Source organism: Micropterus dolomieu, linkage group LG11 (genome assembly GCF_021292245.1).
Source record: "Micropterus dolomieu isolate WLL.071019.BEF.003 ecotype Adirondacks linkage group LG11, ASM2129224v1, whole genome shotgun sequence".
NCBI classification, from domain to species: Eukaryota; Metazoa; Chordata; class Actinopteri; order Centrarchiformes; family Centrarchidae; genus Micropterus; species Micropterus dolomieu.
The window spans coordinates 17,600,512-17,611,769 of record NC_060160.1 but is presented as its reverse complement, the minus strand read 5'-3'; the positions used below and the strand labels follow the sequence as shown (position 1 = coordinate 17,611,769).

Below are 11,258 nucleotides of genomic sequence, written 5' to 3'. Positions count from 1 at the left end.
AGCAGTCCACGTGAAGGTGAGTGAAGGGGAGAAAAGGAGAAGCAAACGACTCTTACTTCATGATCACTACTCCACTCCAGCGTCTTTAAGGAAATACCCTGACACATCAATATGAAATCAAATATTGGTACAGTGTCAGTGTTTTGATATGGCTATCAAGTGGAAGTAGTTGCTTACCCGAGATTACTTTGTTGGCTGCGCATTCACCTTATTTTCACAGAAACAGCGCAATAAAACAAAAAAACACAAAAGATAAACGCACTGTAAAACAATTTCAGGGTCATAAAGCTGCCCGTATGAAACGCTTTCGGTAACATTTGCCTGTTCGGGCTAAACTGTCTCTGCGTCATATTTATGCTTCCTGAAAGTGAAGAGATATAAACATGAGCTGTAAATGTAGGCAATACAAAACCTTACAGCCTATTAGGAGGAACACACAAAAATAAAAGGACCGTCAGTTTACCATACCTGGAGAACGGCAGCACTGATGTAGACTGGGCTACTACTAGACTACAATTATAAGCCTACCAGCAAACTTTGCAGAAATTGCACACGTCACCTCTCAGTTGCCACTTTTGGTTGCCACCCTCAAAACAACTTACTTTCAAGAGTAGCCGAAGGAATGTTAAGCCTGTATTCAAAGTCAGCTTTTGACAAATTAACATAATAAATGTGTAACTAGTCTGTATGAAATCATTTTAGTGATGGACACAAAGCTGCACCCTCCAGGCTGAAAAATGGAGCCAACGTGGAAGTACCGAAAGTGTGTGTGTGTGTGTGTGTGTGTGTGAAATGCAGTTAGATACCTTTCATATTACAATTTACACAAAAAAATATAGCTACATGATGCAATATTTTGTTGCAGATCAGACTAGTGTCAGCCAAACGTTTAGGCTTGTGACTCCTTACAAAAAGCCAATGTTCCTCATCTTCCCCTCAGATTAATCTTTTGACCCTTTGGAGGGGCTTGACCTCTAGGTCGGGAACCACTGAACTATACCTAACTTTAACTTAACTATTAAGTCCTTCAAACTAGCTCCATCTTGACCAGCTACAACCAGAAAATGCTTTTTAAGCAAAGATTATTGCTTAATACTACTGTATACTTTTACTTCAGTAAGGTTTCTGAATGTAGGACTTGCACTTGTAGTGTAATTATATTGTAATTAAAGTATTATAAGTTAAGGGTCTGAGTACCTTTTTCAACACTGAAGAGTAGTTTCTGAAGAGGGTTTCCATCTCTATTTGCTCGTTAAAAAAATATTTTTTCCTTAACTAAGGTTCAAGGAGCTCCTTTCTCTGGTTGGCTCCTGGAAAGCATGCGTTTCATTTGTGCACACGCATACAAATGCATATAAACGCATACAAATGCATGTTCACACGTAAAGGTTATCTTTTCCGAGCGGCAATTTATAAACACCATTGTATTTCACTGAGAGTTGTATTTCACCCTCACTTTTGTCAGGCACTATAAATCACAAAACAGGCTCTGCAAATGGCCGGCAGATTGTGAGAAGTGCTGGTGAAAAAGGTATGCCAAAGAGTAAAACGTAGAAGTGCCATTACTGCATTCCAGTGAGTAGCCAACTTCAATCCAATCTAATCCAACTTTATTTCTAAAGCACATTTGAAAACAGCCAGGTTGACCAAAGTGCTGTACACTGACATAAATCAATAAATAGACAAATAAACCTACAACATCCACAAAACAGCAACATACATCTCTCATCCCGGATTAAAAGCCAAGGAGCAAAAATTAGTTTTAAGTCGCGATTTAAAAACTGGAAGGCTGGGGGCCAGTCTGACATGAAGAGGCAATTCATTCCACAGTCTCGGGGCTGCAACTGAGAAAGCTCAATCCCTCCTGTTCTTGAGCCATGACTGGTTCGCGGACCTTACTGACCTTCAAGCACTTGATAATTTGCAGCAACACTGTAGGCTTATATAAACTCTTTTATAAATTTTGCCATTGCTGTGAAATTATTGTAGTTAATTCAATCTAGCTTTATTGGCATGAATGTAAAACAACAATATTGCCAAAGCTACAAATAAATTACAAAAGAACAATTCATTTTATACAGTTCATTAATCACTATTAAAAATAATAATAATAAAATAATTATATATATATATATATATATAAATGAAGTAAATAAAACAGTAAATGTGTGTGTATATTAATAGACAAAACAAATTAAAAGTCAGTATCACATGTGAGATTAAAAATAAATAACAGACAATGAAAATAATAATTTTAAAACTTTTCAGAACATTATTATATTTATGAGTCTATTCTGAGTTCATACTGTTGTGCTCAGTTCGTGACATGAGGAGACATATTTTGCTGCAATTATTTGACATTTGGGCATTTCTCCCAGTAAACAGGGGAGTTTCTGTGTGTCTGATAGAAATTCAAATTTGGGGTATATTTGGGAAATGTTTGCAAAGTATTTTTTTCTTAATGTTTTATATTTAGGGCATGAGGTTAGAAAGTGCAGCTCTGTCTCTACCTGTCCTCTGTCACACTGGGAGCAGAGTCTCTCCTTTATTAATCAAATTCATCTGTGCTATTGTTAGTATACTGGTTGGTTCTGTCTGGACATGGGTGAAAGGTTGAGGGGGGTCAGCTGGGGCCCATCAGCAAATATTTGCCCATGGCCACCTAAGAAGTTAATCCAGCCATGGGTTCAGGTCCACTTCAAGCTACTAATTAAAATGTCTGTGAAGGTTCTTTGTCATCCAGGTCATAGTTATGCAATAAAGGTTAAAACGTTCAAATTCAAGGTTCATTTTTAAACTTCCTTGGATACTAATTAAACACAACAAAACAACAAAATGGGACACAAATCAAACAGATTACAGAGGTCTATTAAAATTACAGTTTCCTTGAAGTCACGAGAGATCAACTCACCTGATTCCCAAAAACTCCAATGGAGCAGGCGGTGGAAACCTCATCCGCCCCGAACCAGACCGACGCCAGGCGGGAGGGCATCCCGAGGATGAAGACCTGGGCAAGGGAGCTTGCAAGCTGTCCGACCATGGTGGCCCAGAACAGGTTGGGTTTGGCACTGGCAACCTTGATCCATGTCCCAGCGCAGTTGAGCGCGGTGGCCAACAGCGCTGTGACCCGCAGCCCTTTCTTATCCAGGAGCCAGGTGACCGGGAAGATGAAAGGGATATAGGTGAGCATGTAGATCATGGACAACCAGTCTACAGTGAACGCATCCACGTTGTAGAACTTCATTATTATGTTGCTGATGATCCCATACTGGATCCATTGGTACGCGTTGCTCAGGGAGTATGAGCTGAACAGGAAAACAATCACCCAGCGCTTCTTGTATGAGCGCGTAGTGGCCGCAGAGCCGCTGTCACCGTTCGGGATGCTACTGCATTCAGTTTGTTCCTTCGCTCCCAAATGTGGACCATTCTCCTGCGCGCCATGTGCACTCCTTTCCTGTGACCGCGGATTATTTCCCATTTTCTGCTTCAGTTCAAACGAGCGCAATTGGAAGTTATAGCAGAAAAGATTGGAAATTTTCCAACACAGCAGCACAGTAAAAACAGTCCTTCAATTCTCAAGAATATTGTCCTTACAAAAGAACTGAGATGACCTAAATTCATCCAATGCCAGCTTCATTCCAAAGGACTGGCCTGCTCTCCAGAAGTTCATTTGGGCTACTTGAGCTGAGCTGTCTGAGACATCCTTTATTACAGACGAGCTGACCCGACTTTTACTCCACCCAGCAACTAAGATAAGAAGTGACAGTGACTGTTAAGTGGAGCTATAGGGTATATAGATCCACCAGTCAGACATCACAGACCACAGTGCTATGATTTAGCTATACTCTACCAAAAGTTTTGTCAAGTTTATCTTGCCTCAGTAATCCCCATGTTAATCTGCAACCTCCTGGCAAGAACAATGACTGCCTTGTGCTTGCTATTAGTTAGTAAATGCTGGTACTTTTTAATGTTAGATTAGATCACTCAACAAATATTTGATTACATCACTCTTTTGGTCCCAATTGATTAAAAAGGACAGGTATGTGAGTAGTTTGATGACTTAATGCAGAATTACACAATGAGATGAGGAGAATAAGGTTAAATATAAAAATGAATAAAATATCATTTCACTTCAGGAGACTTGCAGTCAGCTGATATAATTTTGTGTGGAGCTGAAACAAAGCTTTCCCTCTGCAGGATCACGACATCACACGTAGAAATTAGTCAAACCTTGTGGGGAAATAGGGATGCTGGAGAGGTACAAATGCTAAATGTGCAACAGTTAAGACATTTTAAACAGTTCCTGCATAAAAAGGAACAAACAAATGTGTGGAAACTCATCTAAAATGTATGTGTACTGTGTTAATCAGGTTGGCCACTAGATGGAGTCGTAGACCAGAAATGTTAGTCATGAAAATTGTAGGCTACCCAATAGGACTCAAAAATATTCCAGTAAAAAACAAAGTAAACATTTATTTTTTATGGAAATACAAAATGGGATTTTGTGATAGCTTATATGCTTATATAACATCATATACAAAAGTATTAAAAAAAAACATAAACATAATTGGTAGTAACAATATGGATAACAGAAATAAAGTAATACAATGTACAATGTAAACAGTCCATATATAAATGTGCATACATGACGCCTGCGTCAAAACTTAAGAATAATGGGTCTGGGGATCCACCAAATTAATGAAATTACTCAAATGACCAGAAAATCAGGAAGGTTATTATAAAGCAAAAGGTCTTCTGACTGTGTGTGAGTGCAAGTGTTGCATTAGAAAAATAAGAAATTTACTATTATTAGGAGAAAATGTGATGGTTAATGCATTCCAGTTGTTATTTTCCTAAATACCCATTTTCCCACAACTGCCCTCTTCAAATTGTAGTTCAGTTAAAATTCCTATGATTCCCAGAATGCATTTTAAGAAGGGACAATCCAGGTCTTTTGGGGCATTCATTTTTCAGAGGTATTGCAACCACTCATTAAAACAAGATGTCTATTTGTATATAGATACAACTGTGTTCAGTTCAGTTCAGTTTTGGCTTAAATTTGCTTTAAAAATTGCCAATCAACAAATAAAAATCATTCATTTGTAAATCACCAAATACATTACTGAAATTACTAAGATGACATTAACTACTGGTGATTTTTTGCAACAAAACTCCATTCTGGCTGCTGGGAATATGTTGAAAAGCAGCTGTGAGGTAATTTGTCAATATTTTTGTTTAACTTCATGCTAGTGACCAAAATGACAAATAATGGGAAAGCAAGAGACAGAAAGAAAAAGAAGTCTGAAGTATCTGTTGATGATCTAAAACAATGTCCAATCTCATTGGATCCACATTCTGTGGTGTGACGCTCCGTGACTTAAGGTAGGAAGACTTGGATGGTTCTCCTCCATGACCGAGGCCCAAAGCTAAGTGCTGCTAGTCGGCTGCTTCTTCTCAACTGTAGAAACTGTAGAAAGCCGTCGGACTTTCACTTAGCCTCCAGCTGCTGCAGCAGGGGGTTCACCTCACTCTCCGGGGTTTTGACACTATCTGTCCTGACAATACACGTGGGGCGATGGCGGTTAAGCATGAGGATCAGTTGCTGTCGTTCGAGCTTCAGCTCCTCAATCTGGGCTTTAAGGTCAGAATTTAACATCTCTAGTCTCTCTGATTCCTGTGAGGATGGAGGGAAAAGGAAGGGGGGGGGGGGGGATTAAACCAGATTACAGGAGATAAAATCAATATGTGAGAGTTTAAAATAATGACAAAGGGATTACCAAGGTATGTCTCACCTTTTGTAGATAATCTGTCCTTTCTTTCTTTTTGTTTCGACATCGAGCTGCAGCCACTTTGTTTTTCTCTCGCCTCCGTTTCCTCCGCTCTTCCTCTTCATCTCTCTAAACAACAGTGCAGGTAAAAAGGTTTGAGGTTAAGTTGTGATGGAATTGCTGTATCTTACTTAACTTATTAAGTAAGATACAGCAAGTATTTATTTAATTTGCCTTTTGACTGTATTAGCACTGTGCTTCGACTACGCCTCCTTCTATATCATTACCAACTAGCACAATGTATGTTGAATTAAATAAATAACCAATTTAACTACCTTAACTACTTTTTTTATTTCCCTAATAACTTTGTGTGCATGTAGACCCGTCTCAGTCCCAGTATGCATGAGAGCACAAACAGGTTGTCTGTTAAGTTACATCTCACAACTTACTTTATGTATTGTTAAACATTTATTCAATGAAGTGAACGTGACAAGATTTAATTTAAGAATTTTACAGATTTCAAAACATCTTGCCAAAGGTCTGCAGTTAAAAATTAGCTAGTTGGCTAACACTGGCACATTTACAGCAATGCTGATTAATGTGTGTTGTACTCAGAAATAAATAAATGAAATGAAATAAGAAAAATGATTTGAATTCCTCAAAATTAAAGCAGAGAATTACCAATAAAAAAACATCTGTGCGTTGCCTGTTTGTATGCAAGCATTTCATTCCAGAAGTGACACCGTGTGTAACTTTAACCAGACATGACTAAGACCATGTTTGCAATGTTTACCTATCATAAATACACATCTCACAACTCACCAAACTTTGCACACATGTCAGAAGTGGTGAAAAATTTCGTATTTTATGGGTTTCGCCCATGGGCGTGGCAAAATGGCTCGCTAGCGCCACCTAGAAAATTGAAAAACATTAACCCCTCGTCCTCGTTCAACCTACATGCACGAAATTTTCTGGGGACATGTATCATGTCCAGACGCACAAAAAGCCTCAAGAACCCATATCCTAAACTCAACAGGAAGTCGGCCATTTTGAATTTTACGGCCATTTTTGGATGATTTACACACTCCGTACTTTAACGAACTCCTCCTAGGCGTTTAGTCCGATCGACTTCAAATTTCTGCTGTGCCTTCTAAAGGCATTGAAGATGAAAAGTTGTGCTATCTGTGAGTTTTCGTCAACGGGCGTGTCCGTGGCGTCGATGATTCGCCATGAAACAGGAAGTTATTATAACTTCAGTGTACATGCTCACATCTGCATCAAACTGTACATGTAGGATGAGAGTCCCGCCATGAACACATGTACATGCCGACATTCACCCACAGTCATAGCGCCACCTGCTGGCAACAGGAAGTGACCTTTAACGAAGCAGCCCCCGCCGCACGTTTGACCTACATTTATGAAATTTCTGTGGCACATGTATCATGTCCAGACGTACCAAAAAGCCTCTTGGAGCGATGCCCTAAACCCAAAAGGAAGTCGGACATTTTGAATTTTATGGCAATTTTTGGATGATTTACACACTCCGTACTTTAACAAACTCCTCCTAGGGATTTATTTGGATCGATTTCAAATTTCTGCTGTGCCTCCTGAGTTTTTGTCAATGGACGTGTCGGTGGCGTGGCGTCAAAGATCAACTCTTCACCATGACACAGGAAGTTGTTGTAACTTCAGTGTACATGCTCACATCTGAACAAAACTGTACATGTAGGATGAGATTCCCGCCCTGAACACATGTACACGCCAATACCGATTTATATTCATAGCGGCAAGTGCTATGTAGCTCCACATAGGGGACACAGGAAGTGACATATAACACCTTCATGCAGCGTCGGAACCGTGTAGCAAATTCACAGCCGCAGCGGCAGAGCTCCAGAATATGCAACGCGGCCAGCTCACACCTGGATGCGCTACAAGTGCGAGCGCCCGCCAACGCTGCTTGCAGCTTTAATTTTTCCTTGACATCCATAGTGGAAGCACGATATTTAGCAAAAGTAACACACTACCTCCACTAGGTGGACCTGTTGATTAACGTGCGACACAACATTGTAATTGCTAAGGTGCTTTCAGTTCCAGCAAACCTCTTCATGACACATTATTACATATAGTTAAGCTAGAATCTGTATGATTTATTTGAACTACTGATTTTTTTTCACTATGGCTAACTCCCATTAAAAGAACACATCAATGCTTAATGTTTAGAAAAAGCATGTAAATGGAGTAAAAACTCAAAATGCACTGTTCACATTTACATGATCTAGTTATTGATTATCAGGTACTCAGTGTTTCCTGTACCTCTGTTTTGATCACTAGGGGCCTCTTCCCTAGACTGTCCAGGAAGTGCAGCGGCGACAGCATTGTACCGAACTCCTGGAAGTCACCGAATTTGAGCTTGTCAGTGAGCGTGGTGGCTGAGATCCCAGCCAGTGGGCCCAGGCTGGGCAGGGAGCCTGCTGTCACAGAGGGGTCTGGGATTTGTCCTGGCATCGTGTCAGACTCGGTCGTGACCACAGCTAGGAGGCAGAAGGAGAAAATGGGAGACATACTCAGACTGCAACTAAACCAGATCAATGAAAAATACAAAAACCATGTCTGCTCTCATTGTTATAGTACATACTGGGGCATACTTTTAAAAAGCCATTTTAACATTAACAAATTAGAGGCAAATTGATGTGTTACTACTTTATTTGACCTCAAGTTTGTTACAGGGCTTCAAGAAAGCATTAGCCTGAGGTGCACTGCTCCTTTCTAGCAGTCAGATTTGCCTTGCTGTGATGAATTGCTGGTCTGTTATAGAAGCAGGATGCTGCTCTCATTAGGCTATTTTATTATTTTGCTTGTTTTGTTCTGGAATGAATATACAACCACTTACAGAGCTCTTGGCAAGAATTTACCTCATGTAATCCCCAGAGGCCAAAAGAGAGATGAACAACAGTGCACAAAGCAGATTCATACAAATTCCCCTTTATTTAAAGGAGGGCTAAAGCCAGCAATTGCCAAGAAATACCCGTACATGGTGGTTTCCTCCTTATGACACTTAATGCCAGGGGAGCAGAATGCAGCGGCCAAATTTCAGCAAAATGTGGTCAAGTTTGAACCCAGACTTAACTTGTTTTGTTCAGCCAAGTGAAAAATTGAAGATGTCACTGCTTGCTATGTTTTGTAGTCTACCACTGGCAAATGGCTCAATTTAAAAAATGCTGAACATGAACATTTAAATATATCCAAAGACAATGAGAGAGGAGTGTGTGAGCAAAGCCAGCCAAAGACACAGGAAATTAGTACAACAGCTCAGCGGAATTCCAAGCCACATGATGCTGCCAAAAACTACTATCTAAGGTCAGTTACTCAGAGACCTTTAGCACACACTACAGGAATAAACAAGCATTATCTGATATACATATCACTATAGTAAAACAGCCACCTGGCCTTGTTATCATCTGTGGAGACAGATCTATGGGAATATTAAGGGAAGAGACAATTATGCATCTACTAAATAGCTATGCAAGTGTGAACTTACATGAGAAATGCACATGGGAATAACTTTCACTTTTTTCACTTCCCCAAACTATTGGAACTCTGCAGGCCAGGTTTTTGGCACATGATGGCCAGAGGCAAAGTAAGTCTTACAAAAGGTGCAGAACGTACAGTTAAATTGAGGTAATGTATAGTCTAAACATGCATTAGAAATTTGAAAAAACAATAACAAAGCAAAACACCATACCATGGTTCTTAAACATTTTAAGAAAGAGGACTCCAAAGCATTCTACAATATTGACCAATGAGTGCAATTTGAATACATCATGGTCCACAGTGTAGGTATTATTAAAACAGGTACACATTATCTTCTAATGATAAGTGTCTCTTAAGGTCCAAGAAGCCAATTAACTTGATCAGTCTGTACTATTATTAGGCTATTAATTTTTAACTCTGTGCACTTTTTTTTTACATGAGAAAGCCCCAAATGATAATTTATGGACATGCATTTGCAGTACTTTGGGAATAGTAGCCTAGTAGTCATCCTAAGTCGACTACATTGTGTTGCAGCATGCATACTGAAGCCACTGGTCAACTTGAAAGCGGAAGTTTTTCTTCAGTGCGGCATTTATCTTACGTAACTTTGTCTTCCCATCAGAGAGCTGCAGTGATAAAATGTTACAGCTTTGCGCTCGGGACGGTTTTTGCTTGCGATCCACCACATTTTAAGAACAAATGCACAACGCCAATGTAAAGGACAGACAACACTAAATAGGAACATTTTGTTCTGAATTGTGCACGCTGCGATTTCATGTAAGAGGAGCATGCAAACAAAAGAAAATGATCTTTCTGTAGCATTCTCCATAATATGTCAGATCAACTTTGAACGCCAAAGGCACGTCAAACTCAGAGAATGCAGCGAATAGCACGTTATAACCGAACACATCACAGACATGCTCGCTGCCTGTTCACTTACTATGCTCGTTATGACCTATGCGTGGCGCGTTACTAGGCTATACGTAAAAAATGAATTCAGTCCTCGACTTATTAAGTTTTGTATACTGACCTGACTTTGATCCCAGGTGCAACAAATGTCCTTTCTTCTGGTCAGCCGATGGTCGAGAGTAGATTTTAAAAAGTGGAAATCGTTGCATCAGCCCGATTTTAAACGTGATCCCAATCTGGGAGGATTTGGGAATGCGGAACTTGGGCTATGCCAGCCAAACGTAAGCAGGGATGTAAAAAAGTAGCCTACATAGTGGGGGCAGAAGTGGGGAAGTCGCACCGCTCCTCCCATAAAGAAACACTGAGGCTGCAAACTGCAAAGACAGAATGTGGCTCAGGCGGAGGCCTGCACTGGAAATACAGTGCGACCACTCATCTCCTGTGAGCCCCAAAGCAAATGCCGAATGGATTATAAACTAAATCAATTTAAATGTTGTGTGCAAAACTTGAAAAGCACTTTTACTTTAACTCTGCCTTACACAGCATATGCATGCTATACATTACTGTGTGTCATTTAAATAATTAATAAAGTTAACATCCCAGCTGATCATTTTAATGTTTTTTCTCTTGATTAAGGAATAGATTTTTTAGCGAGGGGTTGCAAACAGCAGCACCAAACACCACTCTGAATGTAGGTTTATTGTAATTACTCAGCAGCATAGATCAATCAATGCTCATTTTCACTTATTTTTTTAATTTAACAAATAAGTCAAAATCTGAAAGGTAAAAAAATAAACCATAAGTTACATCTTGATAAGATATATAGTATATAGCACTGGATGTTTTCATGGAAAACTTTCAATGAGGTCAAACCACAGTTGATGACATTGAGGTATGCAGGTACTTGACATGGATGAATATGTAAATACAACATTTACAGCAATCAATACACTATTGACACCAAAACACAAAACCATACTGTAACATTAAAACCCACATTACATCTTAGATCTAGTAACAGATCATATATATATATATATATATATATAT

General features: G+C 39.5%; 1 protein-coding gene across 2 annotated transcripts in view; it reads right to left on the bottom strand.

Moving 5' to 3' along the window:
- Positions 1–4,458: 4,458 nt before the first annotated feature.
- jdp2a (Jun dimerization protein 2a) overlaps positions 4,459–11,258 on the bottom strand; it is a 7,241-nt gene continuing 441 nt past the window's right edge. Inside the window, exons 1-4 of one of the 2 annotated variants that reach the window (XM_046062549.1) lie at positions 10,330–10,469; positions 8,082–8,299; positions 5,793–5,897; positions 4,459–5,674 (exon numbers count right to left, since the gene is read on the bottom strand). In XM_046062549.1, the coding sequence (XP_045918505.1) occupies positions 5,489–5,674; positions 5,793–5,897; positions 8,082–8,299; positions 10,330–10,417 (597 nt within the window). In that variant the 5' untranslated portion in view covers positions 10,418–10,469 and the 3' untranslated portion in view covers positions 4,459–5,488. Of the gene's footprint in view, positions 5,675–5,792; positions 5,898–8,081; positions 8,300–10,329; positions 10,470–11,258 lie in introns of those variants that run through there. The other variant, XM_046062551.1, reaches the window with a different exon arrangement.